Here is a 15,756-nt window from a genome sequence, read left to right as displayed (position 1 = left end):
GTTGCATTTTTATTCTATTGGTATCTCTTTAGGGAAATTAAAAAAGATAAGAATTTACGATGTCTCAATTAAATCAATATCATTAAATTTTGTAATTTGAAAATACTCATATAATATGAATCATATATATGTCTAGAATAATAATACCCAAGGCCTCGTTTATTTTAGTGTTATTTTAAATAGATATTTCTCTTTATTATTTTTAAAGCAAAATTTTTATTTTAAAAAATATTGATTCTTATATTCATTTGTATTTTAAATAAGAGTATGATAATTAACTTTGATGTTATATAAAATAAATAAATAATAAAAAATTATCGTGAATGTCTTTTAATTTAATATAAATTAGATTGACGGAATAAATTTTAAAGATAAAATAGTAATTAAGCTTGTGTGTGTGATATAAAATATAGTTTTGATTTGTATTGAGATTCTAGAATATAGTTATTATAATATTTTGATGTTATTTTAGAATAGAAAATTATATTCTAGAATTAAAAAAAAAAGTTATAAAATTATTAATTATCTCTAAGTTCTCTTTACTTTCGAGGTCGTCGGCAGCCCGTAGTATAACTAAGGCTTTTAATTTTTAAAGACATGGCTATCAAAATGGTACGTAGAAGTATTAATAATTTAATATTTAAATGAAAAGATAGAAAAGATAGAAAAGATAGTCCTCTATTTGCTCGAATGTCAAAAGGAAAATAGGAAAGTTGATGAGATTAAACTATTCCCCTACCATGTAGGACATGCAATCCATACAGCCACGTAAGTTATAGCTACTTGCCGTATATTTTCTTTAGTCTAGTCAAGGGCAAATAAAACGAGCAGCTTTTAATATGAATACCATTAGTCAACATTATACCAGTGATGACATCTTAACTGTCCTCTCACCTTCGTTTTTAGTTATAATCATCGATTATATATATATATATATATATATATATATATATATATATATATATATATATATATATATATATATATATATATATATATAATGTTGATGATTTTTAGTTATCACCTTGATGATTGTTACCGAAAGATGGTATTAGCTAAACATACGTGACACTCTTTATTTTCTCTAAAATAATGTTTAATAGTAATTTTAAATTAATAATGTGACAGTCGTATTTATTTATTTAATAAATAATTTAACGGATTAATAATGTAAAGAGTATGTTTTTTGCTTAGTAGTTCGTAATCGCATATATAATTTTAGCTAGAATTGTCTAATACGTGAAAAATACGAGCTTATGTGGTAGGACTTGGATGATATAACTCGGAAGAAACTTTTTGTGCGTCATTTTCGCACACGTTCAATTAGCCATTAAAATCCAAACCATCAAACAGTTGAACCACTATACTGTTAGGCCAATTATTATTATTATTATTATTATTATTATTATTATTATTATTATTATTATTAAGAAAAGGAGCAGTAAAAGAGTGATAAAAATAAAAAGAAAAAACTGTGAATGGATAAAATGATGCCGCATCATCTTATTTACAGAGTATCGTTGTGAATAGCGAGCATTAAATGCATATGGGCAAAGGTTAATGGCCATTTAGCTAGCTCCCATCTCCCTCCACACTTATAAATATACGTGGTTTCGTAGCTAGCTAACAGCCTAACCTACATCAAGAAAAAGAAAAGGAGCAGTTTTAATTTCCACTGCGCCAAAAAGAAAGAGAAAAAAAAAAAAAAATGGCTTTTCCATTATCATGGGTTCCAAGAACCCTACTCTCTCCAATCCAAAACTACCCTGAATTCCTCCTCGCCATCGCTTGCTTCCTCATCCTGAGCCGCCTTAGTAGTCGGCAAAGCCGGCTGCCGGTGACCTGGCCGTTGGTCGGCATGCTCCCCTCCGTCCTAGGCAACTGCGACCGATTACACGACTGGATCACCGACGTCCTCAGCCTCAGCGGCTGCACCTTCGTGCTCAAGGGCCCGTGGTCGTCCTTCGGCGACGTCATTATGACCTGCGACCCGGCCAACGTCAACCACGTCTTCACCGCCAACTTCGCCAACTACCCGAAAGGTGGCGACTTCGCCAAGATATTCGGCGTCCTCGGCGACGGCATCTTCAATGCCGACGGCAAGTCCTGGGCTTTTCAACGGAAGAAAGCCCACGGGCTCATAGCAAGCCCAAAGTTCAGAGAATTCGTCGCCAACTCCACCAGAGACAAGCTGGAGAGCTCTCTCATCCCTCTCCTCGATCACTTATCCCACGAGGGGAAAGCATTCGATCTCCAAGACGTGTTCTTGCGGCTCACCTTCGACACCACCGCGATGTTCGTCTTCGGCATCGACCCGGGCTGCCTCTCAATCGAGTTCCCGACCTTGGCGTTCGCGAAGGCCATGGACGACGCCGAGGAGATCTTGCTCTACCGCCACATCGCTCCCAAGGGTTGGCAAAATATAGAGAAAAGATTCAACTTTGGACATCACAAGAAGATGGAGAGAGCTAAGAAGGTGATAGACAAATGCATAGCCCAATATATATCCATAAAAAGAAAACTAACCAACGATGGAGACGATCTACTAACCTCCTACTTGGATTGCCAAGCTGAGGTGGGCAAAGACGGCGCTGCCTTCGAGAAGTTCCTCAGAGACACGGCCTTCAACTTTATGGTAGCCGGGAGGGACACGACCAGCTCAGCCCTGACGTGGTTCTTTTATTTACTATCCAAAAACCCACACGTGGAGGCTAAAATACTGCAAGAGCTCAAATTGCATGCACCCAAGAACCCTAGCTTCCCCAGTTCAACTCAGCTACGTGGAATGACATACTTGCATGCAGCTCTCTGTGAGTCCCTAAGGCTATATCCTCCCGTTCCTTTCGAGCACAAGGAGGCGAGCAGCCACGACGTGCTACCGAGCGGCATCGAGGTCGGCCCCAGGAGGAGGTTGCTCTTATCTTTGTATGCAATGGCGAGAGTGGAAGGGATATGGGGCAAAGATTGCATGGAATTCAAACCCGAGAGGTGGTTGTCGGAGTCCGGTAAGGTTCGCCACGAGCCGTCGTATAAGTTCCTCACGTTCAACTCCGGGCCGAGGACTTGTTTAGGGAAGGACATGGCCATGATGCAGCTCAAAGCAGTCGCCGCCGCCATGGTCTCCCGATTTCAAATTAGGGTGGTCAATGACTTCGTCGTGAAGCCCAAGTTGTCGATAATTCTCCACATGAAGGGTGGCCTCAAGGTGACAGTGAAGAAGAGGGAAGGTTATAGTGGGTTCCATATCTAGCTATAATCTGGTTTGGATATATCTACTTGGTGACTTAATAAGATTAAACTGAATGCATGCTACAACTTCAAAAAGAAGATTATTAGTTTTATTAATTTACATGAGTGTTGTAATGCTATTAAGAAGTAAATCTAGTGGTGTGTGTTGTAATCTACAATTGCTTCCATGCATTAGTGTGCTTCTTCTTCTTCTTCTTCTTCTTCTTCTTCTTCTTCTTCTTCTTCTTCTTCTTCTTCTTCTTCTTCTTCTTCTTCTTCTTCTTCTTTTAAGAAATGCAATATTATGATACGTCAAATATTTATCATTTGGTACCCTATAAACTACAAAACAAATTCTCTCTCCTTTTTACGGTATTAATAAACGTCAAATATATGAATACTCACTTATTATTTTTCGACGGCAAAATTTAACGGATAACTACCATAAGAGACATGTTAAGAGTTTTCTATAATTAAGGTGGTTAATATGGCATGAAAATAGATAAGTGAGGGGGTTTATGTAAAATTTCGTCAAGAATAACAAACAATAACGTTTAAAATACTCTAATGACTAATTAATTAAGGGCTATCACATAACTGGTCCAACTCTGCTACTTGAGCCTTAATGGGCCCTTCTTGGTTTTAGTCTCATCTCTTGTGAGATAACCTCAGAATTAAGTGTTTTTTTTCAATTAAAAAAAAAACCTGGACTAGACCATACTCAAGCAGTGATATTTTAAGTCAACAGCATCAAAATTTTCTCAATCTGGTAGAGTTGGTATATATTATTGGGGCATAAACTTCAGGGAAAGTTGTTATTGGGTTGGACAATTTAGGATTTAATTAATTGTAAGATTATAGGCATAATACAAATGAGCATGCATAGTGACAACCTATCTATTAGGTTTTGGGGCTCCATGGATAAGAAAGAGGGACCAAAACTGAGAGATTATAATAAATTAAGGTTTGATAGATAGATAGATAGCTACACTTAAAGTCATATCAATATAGATGCACGAATAACAATGCCTTCCTAAGCTGGCAAGCCCACAGGTGAGCTTAATTTGTTCTCCATTTGAGGCTTTATTAAGTACCACAACCCTCTTTAGTTAAATAGGAAAATATTCTTCTATATTTTGTATATAATTTTTATATGATACCCTGAGTTATTGAATATTATTACAATATCTGTACGCATCCTCATATTTCAAATCCTCAAACTTGTACCTTATTGCTTGGTTTCTTCCTACTAACATTTAATAATGCAAATGTGGTTGAATAGACTTTCATTTACCTATTAATGCTCTCCAAAACCAAGAGTAGTGTTGTGGTAATCCAGTGGCAGGAGGTATCTTTTGCTTAATTTTTCAGTAAAAAGACGTTGACAAAATATTTTTAACTCCAAATAAATCCTCTCAGAAATTAATCAAATGACAACATACCACTTGGTAATAATGCCAGTAAGATAGTACTCAGTTGATCAAAGGAATTACTGTATAATGTTTATAAAATAGAAGTTACAGGAGAGTGTCACAATATTACTAAGCCAAGACACATAATAGAATAATAAATGTATAGATTGTGAATTAGTAATGTCGTACTATTCTATATCATTTTAAATAGTTTAGGTCAAGCCATGAAAGCTTGTGATTTTAGATATAGTTATTCACCTCTTTCTTTGGGCATTGGCATCCTTGGTATTAAATATATTTAGTTGGTCCTTCACAACTCACAAGCATTCACGTGTGTCTTTAATTAGAGGTCAATTTTTATTGAAGAAATTAATCCTCAGAAATGTCATAAAAATATTTGATAGACATGGAATAAATAATGTGTATAATAGTTCATTGTGTTTGGCCAAAATTAAATTAGTTGGTGACGTGTTTTATTACAAGGCTCCCCCAACCAGGTGAGGTGTTTTTAAGCAAGAGAATCAAAGTGAAAGGGAAATGTTTCATAATTTCTATGGAAATGTCTTAGAATTTATACAAATGCATTGAAATAATAAAGTATATATACATATATAATTCTTTTACTCTAACTATTACGATTATATTCTAAAAGGTTTTATTTTCCGCCACCAATAATATTCTAACAATCTGATATAAAAATTAGTCTCTTGATCACTTATTTTTATTCAAAATAAATTCATATCCATCCTCTGAAATCATAACCCAGCATCACATTGTACTATTGAAATTTAAAATTACCATTTTTTTCGTATGAAATATTTAAAATATTACTATCTCCATACTTACATTAACTTTTAAATTTATCTTGTCACATTGTCATATTACCGTCCAAATCAATGAACTAGCCGAGCTCCTTCCTTTCCATTTATTTAAAATTTAAAAATACAATGTCTCCAATTTATCACTGCTATTAGTAAAATATTTCTTCTAATATAGAAATAATAAATTTGATCAGCATTTCATCTAATTTTTTATATTTAGTTTAAAATGAATATTTTATATGGCATTTTTATCTAAAAAAGAAACATTAAAAATATCAAAATAGTATAATTTAAGGGCCAAATTCCCGAGACGATGTCTCGTGTGGGTACGGTCAAAAAGGAAAAGGACAAAGTCCAAGCCCCTTAATAAAAGCTCGGACTACCCTTCATTACTGAACCGTGCCATGCCAATGGCAACCATTGCCATTGCCATTGCCATTGCCAACCCAATAATTTTTATACCCACTAAAAACTAGGCGACCTGGTCCCAGTTTTCTTTTCTTTTTTCCTTCTTTCATTGTATCATTTATTTTCTATATAAACTACCCTTCTTTAGCCCAACTCCCCAAACCCCCTCCACTATTCTTCTCTCGGTAAACCAACCCTCCATCAACTATTCTAATCTCTTTTCACCCCTCCCTCTTTTTTAAGTTTTTACCCCTCATAACAGTCACAATAGTACTTATTGAGGAGGGGTAACTTTAACTGAGTTAGCAAATGAGAGAGGAGAGAGGGAGAGGAAAATTTTAAGGCCCATTTCAGCATCCCAAAACTTGGAAATGGGTGTTGCTCTACTCCACTCCTCTTACTTTCTCACATTTCCCTAAGCTTTGCCCTCTTCCTCTCTCTTTATCATCAAATTTTTTTACCTTCCCAAGAAGAGGGGTTGCAGCTTGGCAAGGATTCTGACCCATTGGTGCCAGAGGACACATGGAATAGGTGGGTGAAATGGCAATTATGGGCACCAAGGTTGAGTTATGGGGTAGAGGGTATTGAGGAGGTATTTGGGAAAAATTGGATGGAGATTTTAGGAATTTGGGTACTGGGATTAGTGGTTGGTTAACATGGCTAGTTATTACCACTCCCAAAAGCAGTGTCAGTGGGCTTGATATTGAGACGGCCCATTCATTTCAGCCCATCTTATTAATGGTTTTTAATTAGGAATAAAGAGAGGAGATTAGAACTTGTAGGTGATGGTTTGCAACAATGGTCATAATAGAGTACAAAAAGAAAAGAAAAGAAAAGAAAAACAAACGAAGGCCTGGATTAGGGCAAGATAAAGGCTACTTTGACCAGATTATGTTTCAAGTCACGAATCTTTTTTTTTTAAGACCAAGCACTGGACTCTGGAGTGGATGGCTATGATTGGAGCATGCTAATATGTTATCAAATATCACTGTTAGTAGATTCCCTGCTCTACTTAGTAGTTGTTGTAGTAGTAGTAGTAGTAGTAGTGCAATAATGAGGCATTAGGGCATCCCTTTGGGGATGGAGACAAAGCAAGCAGCCGAAGGCCACGTGAGTCAGTTTTAAGTTAGATTTTTCTGGGACAAAACCAGTAAGATTTCGACATCAATTAACATCCTAAAATAGAAGTAACATTACTATATAGCGTCCAAAATTGGTTTTCCGGAAAATATATAGCTTGCCAAAAAATAAAAGTGCATATATTTTTGCCTCCAAGAACAAAGAGGAGTAGGCAGTAGTATAAATAAGAATGATAAGAGAGAAGAGAGAGACGGAGAGACACCATTGCCTGCGCTTCCGGGCTCCATATGACTCTTGGGTGAAGCTTAAGCAGGCTCTTCACTTCGCCACTAGTCTACGCCTCTGTCATATGGTCAGCTCCTTCTTCCTTTGATCTTCCGCACACTTGGTAAGCGTACCTTACTTGCACTACTACTATTGCTGCTGCTCTCTTTCTTATCCTGATCACTCTTTTGTAGCTCTCTTCTTGTAGATTCCATCTATAGTGTCCACCGTTGCCATCAAGTAAGCAAGTTTTTATCCCCATCTTTACCATCTCCTGTTCAAAGAAGCTTTCTTTCACTATCAAGTAGTAAGAAGTACCGCCACCATTAGACCATTCTCAAATGCTCAAGAATATCGCTCTTGTTTAGTGTTTGAAATCTTCTCCCTTTTGTAGTTGGTCACCATCTTCTATTGTTTCCATAGTGCAATAGGCTCTCAGAAGCACTCCAGTTGTTGCAAATGGTGTTTTCTTGTTAAACTTGAACTCCACCTTCATCATAGTAGTAGTTATCGCCACCGCTACCGCCACCTCAACTAGGGAAGAGAAACACAAATGAGGAAATCCATGACTACAACCATTGAACAAATCTTCCTCCCATTCCTATTGATCACCTTCTTCTCCATCTTCACCCCAATACTTTCCCTCACCCCAGATGGCAAAGCTCTCCTCTCCCTCTTAGAAACATCCACCACCACATCCCCTTCTCTCCTCCCCTCATGGGACCCGTCCCACCAAAACCCTTGCTCATGGCAAGGCATCACCTGCTCACCTCAAGGCAGGGTCATCTCTATCTCCCTCCCAAATACCTTCCTTAATCTTTCTTCTTTCCCCTCACAGCTCTCCTCCCTCTCCTCTCTCCAACTCCTTAATCTCTCCTCAACCAATATATCAGGACCCATTCCCCCTTCTCTTGGCTCTCTCTCCTCTCTTCGCCTTCTTGACCTCTCCTCCAACTCCCTCTCTGGCCCCATTCCTCCCCAACTTGGATCTTTAACCTCTCTCCAGTTCCTACTCCTCAACTCCAACCACCTCACTGGTTCCATCCCACCGGCATTATCCAATCTCACCTCTTTGCAAGTCCTCTGCCTTCAAGACAACCTCCTCAACGGCTCAATCCCATCCCAACTCGGTTCTTTAGTCTCTCTTCAGCAGTTTCGTATTGGCGGCAACCCGTCTCTCACCGGGGAAATCCCACCACAGCTCGGGCTGCTTATAAATCTCACCACCTTTGGGGCCGCCGCCACCGGTCTCTCCGGGCCGATTCCACTGGAGTTTGGCAAACTAGTAAATTTGCAGACATTGGCTCTATATGATACTGATGTCTCTGGCCCAATACCGCCTACATTGGGCTCATGCTTGGAGCTCAGGAATGTCTATCTGCACATGAACAAGATCAGTGGCTCCATTCCGCTCGAATTGGGTAGACTACAGAAGCTCACAAGCCTGCTTCTGTGGGGTAATTTGATCACGGGATCGATACCCAGTGAGCTTTCAAACTGCTCATCGCTGGTGGTGCTTGACCTCTCTGCTAATAAGCTTTCTGGGAAAATTCCAGGTGAGCTCGGGAAGTTATCAATATTGGAAGAGCTCCATCTTTCAGATAATATGCTTTCAGGTCCTATCCCTGATGACCTAAGCAACTGCAGTAGCTTGACTGCGCTGCAACTCGACAAGAATGCATTGTCTGGTTCCATTCCATGGCAGATTGGCAACTTGAAGTTCTTGCAGAGTCTCTTCTTGTGGGGCAACTCAATTTCGGGCATGATTCCTCCATCATTCGGGAACTGCAGCGAGCTATATGCGCTGGATCTCTCCAAGAACAAGCTTACAGGGAGTATCCCAGATGAGATATTCGGTCTAAAGAAGCTCTCCAAGCTTCTTCTCTTGGGGAATTCCTTAACCGGCGAACTGCCGCGTAGTGTCTCCAATTGCCAATCTTTAGTGAGGTTGAGACTTGGAGAGAATCAGCTCTCTGGTGAGATCCCAAAGGATATTGGTAAGCTGCAAAACCTTGTGTTCTTGGATCTGTATACTAATCATTTATCTGGTAGATTGCCTATTGAGATCGCCAACATCACCGTTTTGGAGCTGCTGGATGTGCACAACAATCATTTCACAGGGGATATCCCTCTGCAACTGGGAGAGTTGATGAACTTGGAGCAGCTTGATCTTAGCCAGAATAGCTTCACTGGAGAAATCCCTTTGAGCTTTGGCAATTTCAGTTATCTGAATAAGCTCATTCTGAACAACAATTTGCTCACTGGGTCATTACCGAAATCTATGAGCAACTTGCAGAAACTGACCATGCTTGATTTGAGCAAGAATAGTTTATCAGGTCCAATTCCTCCTGAAATTGGCTTCTTGAAGAGCTTGAGCATTAGCTTAGATTTGAGCTCTAACAAACTCGAGGGAGAATTGCCTGAGGAGATTTCTAGTCTCACACAGTTACAGTCATTGGATCTTTCAAGCAATATGCTCTCTGGGAGGATTACAGTATTGGCAATGCTTGCAAGTTTGACATCTCTCAACATCTCATATAACAACTTCTCTGGGCCAATTCCTGTGACTCCATTCTTTCGCACATTATCGGCCAATTCCTATGTTCAGAATCCAAGTCTCTGTGAGTCTTTCGATGGGTATACTTGTTCATCGGACCTAGTGCGCAGAACTGCTCTTACATCCATCAGAATAGTAGCTCTTGTCTGTGCTATCCTGGGCTCATTTGCACTACTGTTTGGTGCAATTTTGATTCTGATAAATAGGAAGAGAAAACTAGCAGCAGAGAAAACAAAGAAATTATCTCCTGGAATGGATGATTTCTCCTACCCTTGGACCTTCATTCCATTTCAGAAACTAAACTTCACCATTGACAACATTTTGGATTGCTTGAAGGATGAAAATGTCATTGGAAAAGGATGCTCTGGAATTGTGTACAAAGCCGAGATGCCCAATGGGGAGATCATTGCTGTGAAGAAGCTCTGGAAGACGAAAAAGGAAGAGGAACCTGTAGATGCATTCGCAGCTGAGATTCAGATTCTCCGGCACATCAGGCATCGAAACATTGTCAAGTTATTGGGTTATTGTTCGAATAGATGCAGCAGGCTCCTCCTTTACAATTACGTTCCCAATGGCAATCTGCAGCAGCTTCTGCAAGCGAATCGAAACTTGGATTGGGAAACAAGGTACAAAATCGCAATTGGGTCTGCACAAGGTTTAGCCTATCTTCACCATGATTGCGTTCCATCCATTCTTCACAGAGATGTTAAGTGCAACAACATACTATTGGATTCAAAGTGTGAAGCTTATTTGGCGGATTTTGGGTTGGCAAAGCTGATGAATACCCCAAATTTTCATCATGCCATGTCTAGGATAGCTGGTTCTTATGGTTATATAGCACCAGGCAAGTGATTTTTCATGAATTGTTGCAATTACATGCTCTTCATGTTTGATTTAATTGTACTGATGAAGCTTGTATGACTATGCAGAGTATAGTTATACCACAAATATAACAGAGAAGAGTGATGTGTATAGCTATGGTGTGGTTCTTCTAGAGATCTTAAGTGGACGGAGCGCCATAGAACCGACAGTTAGCGATGGCCTCCACATTGTCGAGTGGGTGAAGAAGAAGGTGGGGAGTTTGGAACCTGCAATGAATGTCTTGGACCCAAAGCTGAGAGGCATGCCTGATCAGATGGTGCAGGAGATGCTGCAAACACTGGGGATTGCCATGTTCTGTGTCAACTCATCACCATCGGAGCGTCCTACCATGAAAGAAGTGGTGGCTTTGTTGACGGAGGTGAAGAGCCCACCTGAAGAATGGGGGAAGACTTCACAGCAGCCTCTCATGAAGACTCCCAGAAGTGGCTGATAGATAGTTCTATTCTTTGCTCACTCTTCTGTTTTCAAATTTAGAGAGCTGTCTTGGTCATTTTTCGTTCATTCATCTAAGGATGCAAGGGTTTTTTTATCAAGTTGGGAAGATGAGAGGATAAGAGCTTTTGGGTGTTTAATTTGATCGTGTTAGGATTGTACAGTTTCTTCACATTGCGGCCAACTCAGAATCTTTTAATGGAAATTGGAACTCGTCTTCTCTTGCTAACTGTGATAGATCTTAAAAGAGAGAATCCAAGATACACTGTGTGAATTTTAAAGAGAAGAGTGATAGAGTTAGGATTGCTGTGATATGAAATAAATTTGTCAACTGATGAATCGTATCTATTCACATTTCAGCACTTGGTTACCTTGGTTTATGCCAGATATAAACGGAGAGAAAATAGGAATTCTTTTTTTAATCCTAATCTCTATCACAACTTTATGTTAATAGGCACTCAACCAAAATGAGATTTAGCAAACTGTTGAATGCCCACAAACAGAGGTATACAAATAATGGATACAAGTACGTAACATAACGAATTTTCTCATAAATGTGGCAAAAGATCCCAGCTTTATTCATCAAACATAGTTCAAAACTCTAAATGAAGAAGACCCACCTCACCTACTCATCCAACTGCTTGAGTTCCGCCTTGAGCTGCTCCATCTTGAGCCCCATCGATCTCTGCAGCGCCATCTTCTCCTTCTCCGGCAGCTTCGCGAGCAACCCATCGAACATGTCGAGCACAACCTTCACGGCATCACGAGCGCACTCCGCTTCCTCATTGAAGTACACCGTCTCCTTCGACTCCAGAGCCGCGTCGATCTCCTCTCGCGCCTCCGCGAACTTGGCATTGATCTCGTCCACCTCGTTGCTGTGATCGATCGATTCTCCATTGCTAAAACTTCGGCGGAACCCGAAGCGAGCGCTCAAATGAGTCGCAGGAATCTCGTCGAACAGCTGGTGGGCAGAGCCAAAATTTGAGATGGGTAAGAAGCAAAGGTGATGTTTTGGGGGTTGTAGGGGAAGTCTTGGGAGAGATGGCGATATGGGTCTTGCAGAGCATCGAAGAGGGTATTGGGAGATGGACTTTTGGAGAAGAGATCGAGCGTTTCGTTGCATCTTTTCCTCGAGGTTTTTGTTGGAAGCGGAACAAGGGGGGAGAGAGAGAGAGAGAGAGAGAGAGAGAGAGAGAGAGAGAGGCACTCAAAGACGGTGGAAATAAACAATTTGGATTTCGTTGTGTTCGGTGTCAAAAGGAGCGACAGTGGCTTCCACAAGTTGGGGAAAAAGAGATTCCAGAAGCCCATGGGCTTTCTAGCTGGGCTTACTAAATAGAAACTAATAATAAGTTATACATTGTACTCTTCTCCATCTATATTCTTCAACCATGATGAAAGGTGAATCAATCAATATGTAACATAGATGATATAGAAAAAAAGAGAGGCTGTGCCCACAAACACTCTGCAAGCATTCTACAAATAGTGTAGACATGGCATCATCCCATACATGGAGAGAGAGTTAGATAAAGCATACATACAGAGACATAGACACTGACCCAAACAACTCTAGGAAGAATTTACTGTGATCAGACTGCTAAAAATGGTTCAGTTGAGAACAAAGTAACGACTCTGCAGCTTCCCCTCATTCAACTTCTACACTATCCTGAGTGAGTTGCTAATCACCTACTTCTGAACAACTCCTTCATCCCCTGCATTACTTTCAACAAACAACTCCACTCATGCTAGTGCATCCATATATAGATATGCGCCAGAAATATACAAGTCAATCATCAAGAAGAATTCTCGCAATATGGCGCGGCAAATTCTCCTCCGCAGCTTGGCGGAAGCCACAACAAAATCATCTGTCGGTGCAGCAGCTGCTTTTGTGGCACTATGTGCTCTCACTCTCATGGCATGCGCATCGCATTCTAGGCGGTGGTGGCGTTTCATGGCTTCACATCGACGGAGCTCTGACCCAGTGATCAGCATTCAACAAGTCCAGCCAGGAGTAGAAAACGAAGCTTGTATCTGGCAGAAGGGTATTCTAATGGGAGGGAAGTGCCAACTCCCTGAATTTTCCGGTATTGTTATGTATGACTCTGCTGGAAACCTCATGGCTCCCGGCCGTCCTCATGCGACAAGCTCCATGAACTGGTAAAAAAACCTTTCTGCACGAGAAGTGTGTCTTTTGTCAATTACAAGTTGAAGAAAAAAAAAGGTTCCCTTTGGTTCTCCAACCTGGCAGTCATGTAGTAGAGATATATTAAGATCAAGATGACAATTTACTAAGCTCAACTGAAATTTATAAATGCATGTCATTTCTTTAAATCTTAAAAAATTACACCAAGTTTTCTTTTGCCTGTCTGTCATTGTCCCTTCATCTAACGAGTCTATCCTTGATTACAAAATTGATATTGCATCAAACAATGGGTATCTCATCTTTTATATGAGAACTCAGATTCAAATTCTTTCTCGAGCTGCTCTTGAGATTCCGTTTTTGCGCTAAATATGACATCATCAATGAAACCTCTCTGAGGGAATTCATCTGGTACGAGGCCTCGATATATTTCAAATTGTTCATCAGCTTCCTTCTTTTTGTCTAATAAGCTGTAGATGATCCCCTGTGACAAATCAGGAAAGAGTGATTAGACAATGTAAATGCTATTGATAATTATACACTAGTTCCAGATAAGCTCATTGTAGAAGATCCTCAAAAAACTAACCTGACAGAGGTATGGTCGAAAATCTCGAGGATTCTCATTTGCAAGATCTTGGAATCGCTTCAGGGCACCATCTAAGTCACCCTGCATAGCGAAAATGAAGTGTTCCATAGTTTGTTATACACCTCAATTTTTGCTAGAGTAAAGTTGTCAATATATTTCTTTCAGACATGGTAAAGAATGAAGTGACATACAAAAGAAGAAAAATCGATGATAAAGGAGCTAAGCTGATACCTTCACAACATGCATCTGCGCAATCAAAGTTTTTATATTCCGCTCTTCTGTGACTCTATTCTCACGGTGCGCAAGTCGTAAAGCTTTATTTAGCATTTCAAAAACAGCTGGACCTTCGCCACTTTTATGCATAGTCAAAGCGAGCCCCTACAAAAGAGAGCTGTGAGATTTTGCAAAGAAGCATCTCTAAGAACTAGCCAATTGACTGATTTTACTTATTTGACTTACTTTTCTTTTAAATTCCAGATATATTTAGAATATCTTGATGGGGGCAAATGCAAAACACTAAGATGTCAAACCAAGTAGAAGCTAATATTATTATCCAACAAGAAAAGATGTGAAGATCCAAATTAGAATGTTCTTTCAGAGGAAGTTTTGGCAACAAAATCCTTGAGTCATCATTATTGCCACATGTGTCGCCAAATAGTTGTACACTTGAAACAGAAGCACATTGAAAAGGAAAGATGCAAGAAAGAGAAGAGATATAGATTTTCGCGCTTCTGTTCCCCTTGCTCATCAACCTTCCTCCCCAGAAGTTTTCTGCACTATGTTGTTATGTCGTAGAAAATTTTATTTCCTAGTAGAAGCATAAGATTGACGGAACTCAACAGACTATCCACCAAGGTGGTTGTTAGATTGTAATTTGTTACCTAAGCATGAGATACAGCAACATCAAATGATGATATTAGCATCACAAGGCATCTACTGATCCTTCCCCTCTTGTCAATTATGTATTTATTAGAAATAGTGCTAGGCTATCAAGAGATGTTAAATTAAACTTGAGCATTCGCATATAAGTTACAAAATAGAATAGATTTACTCATGGACCTTGCAGAACCTACGTATTCTCCAGTAACCGGATCAGAATAAAACTCACATGTAAAGCTCGAAGCAAGAGGGGCCTCTCCTTCAAGATCTCCTTGAATAGCTTCTTGGCTTTGCTCAGCTTTCCCATCAATTCATAAGTCAAAGCGTGCAATAGTCTCCATTCGACCTCATCGGGTTCGAGAGCTATCAACCTCTCCACATACCCCACTGCCTCCCTTGTCTTACCCTTCCTCATCTTTCCGAACAAAACCACCTTCAATGCTTCCACATCCGTCGGATTCTTCTCCAGAATCTTCTCATACATCTCCACCTCATCATCTTTTCCCTTTTGTTCATCGCCAATCACCTCTTCTTCCATCTCCTCCTCATCAACCGCATCTTTTCCATCTTTGTCTTCTTGGGTATCCATCCTTTCTTCCAAAGGTGCAGAAATATTGCTTCTTTGAGCATTATCCACTGCCAGAACGGGTCTACAGTTGAAACGCCCAAGGAAAAATAGAGATCCGACAAGCAATACGGCCAACTCCTTAACGCAACTTCTTAGCAGAGACGGGTTGCCACGGTCTCGGGAGCAGTAAATCTTGGGAAGATTGGGCTGGAATCGATTGCGGGTTGGGGACTTTAGGGAGAGAAAGGGTGGTTTGTGGAGAAGGGGAGGGAAGAGAGCGGCATATGAATTGTTTTTAAACCCTAACTTTGAGAGATTGAAGGGTTTTGGATGGAAGCCTCGGATGGAAAGGGAAGCAGAGGGGAAACTCGCCATGGCCACTGAGCTCCGCGGATTAACTACAAGCTTAAACCCTTCTCGATATTAAAAAAGTCTGTGAGCATCCTGAAGTCGGTGACAGAGTATGCGAGACTAACTAATCGTTGCAGGTTAAACGAGT

The 15,756-nt window shown here is 40.0% G+C and overlaps 5 protein-coding genes across 9 annotated transcripts; 3 read left to right on the top strand and 2 right to left on the bottom strand.

Annotated features, from left to right (window-relative positions):
* The first annotated feature begins 1,626 nt into the window (after nt 1–1,626).
* LOC140769350 (noroxomaritidine synthase-like) lies at nt 1,627–3,446 on the top strand. Its single transcript, XM_073110025.1, has one exon. The coding sequence runs from the start codon at nt 1,709–1,711 to the stop codon at nt 3,248–3,250; it is 1,542 nt and encodes a 513-aa protein (XP_072966126.1). The 5' UTR covers nt 1,627–1,708; the 3' UTR covers nt 3,251–3,446.
* A 3,637-nt stretch (nt 3,447–7,083) lies between these two features.
* On the top strand, nt 7,084–11,471 carry LOC140768926 (uncharacterized). Of its 3 annotated transcripts, none has more exons than XM_073109408.1 (3): nt 7,084–7,337; nt 7,422–10,614; nt 10,700–11,471. In XM_073109408.1, exons 2-3 carry the CDS (start codon nt 7,767–7,769, stop codon nt 11,080–11,082), a joined length of 3,231 nt encoding a protein of 1,076 aa, XP_072965509.1. In that variant the 5' UTR covers nt 7,084–7,337; nt 7,422–7,766; the 3' UTR covers nt 11,083–11,471. The 3 variants fall into 3 exon arrangements, with proteins under 3 accessions (XP_072965509.1, XP_072965508.1, XP_072965507.1); XM_073109407.1 differs by having other exon boundaries at nt 7,408–10,614; XM_073109406.1 differs by having other exon boundaries at nt 7,084–10,614.
* Nucleotides 11,472–11,615: 144 nt separating this feature from the next.
* LOC140768930 (embryogenesis-like protein) lies at nt 11,616–12,295 on the bottom strand. The gene has a single exon (XM_073109413.1). The coding sequence runs from the start codon at nt 12,205–12,207 to the stop codon at nt 11,710–11,712; it is 498 nt and encodes a 165-aa protein (XP_072965514.1). The 5' UTR covers nt 12,208–12,295; the 3' UTR covers nt 11,616–11,709.
* A 602-nt stretch (nt 12,296–12,897) lies between these two features.
* Nucleotides 12,898–13,245, top strand: LOC140769293 (uncharacterized). Its single transcript, XM_073109956.1, has one exon. It carries the CDS (start codon nt 12,898–12,900, stop codon nt 13,243–13,245), a length of 348 nt encoding a protein of 115 aa, XP_072966057.1.
* Nucleotides 13,144–15,707, bottom strand: LOC140768929 (protein SLOW GREEN 1, chloroplastic). Of its 3 annotated transcripts, none has more exons than XR_012105818.1 (5): nt 14,919–15,707; nt 14,042–14,188; nt 13,811–13,891; nt 13,430–13,708; nt 13,144–13,255 (listed from the first exon to the last, which is right to left on the bottom strand). XR_012105818.1 is itself a non-coding variant. In XM_073109411.1 (4 exons), the coding sequence occupies exons 1-4, from the start codon at nt 15,630–15,632 to the stop codon at nt 13,523–13,525; spliced, it is 1,128 nt and encodes a 375-aa protein (XP_072965512.1). In that variant the 5' UTR covers nt 15,633–15,707; the 3' UTR covers nt 13,389–13,522. The 3 variants fall into 3 exon arrangements, 1 of the variants encoding a protein (XP_072965512.1); XR_012105817.1 differs by having other exon boundaries at nt 13,208–13,325; XM_073109411.1 differs by lacking the exon at nt 13,144–13,255 and having other exon boundaries at nt 13,389–13,708.
* Between the last annotated feature and the right edge of the window lie 49 nt (nt 15,708–15,756).

This window comes from Typha angustifolia, chromosome 10, assembly GCF_048772165.1.
Source record: "Typha angustifolia cultivar Huaian chromosome 10, ASM4877216v1, whole genome shotgun sequence".
In the NCBI taxonomy this organism is placed as follows: domain Eukaryota; kingdom Viridiplantae; phylum Streptophyta; class Magnoliopsida; order Poales; family Typhaceae; genus Typha; species Typha angustifolia.
Note: the sequence above shows the minus strand (reverse complement) of the source record. Positions and strands in the feature narration are given on the sequence as shown.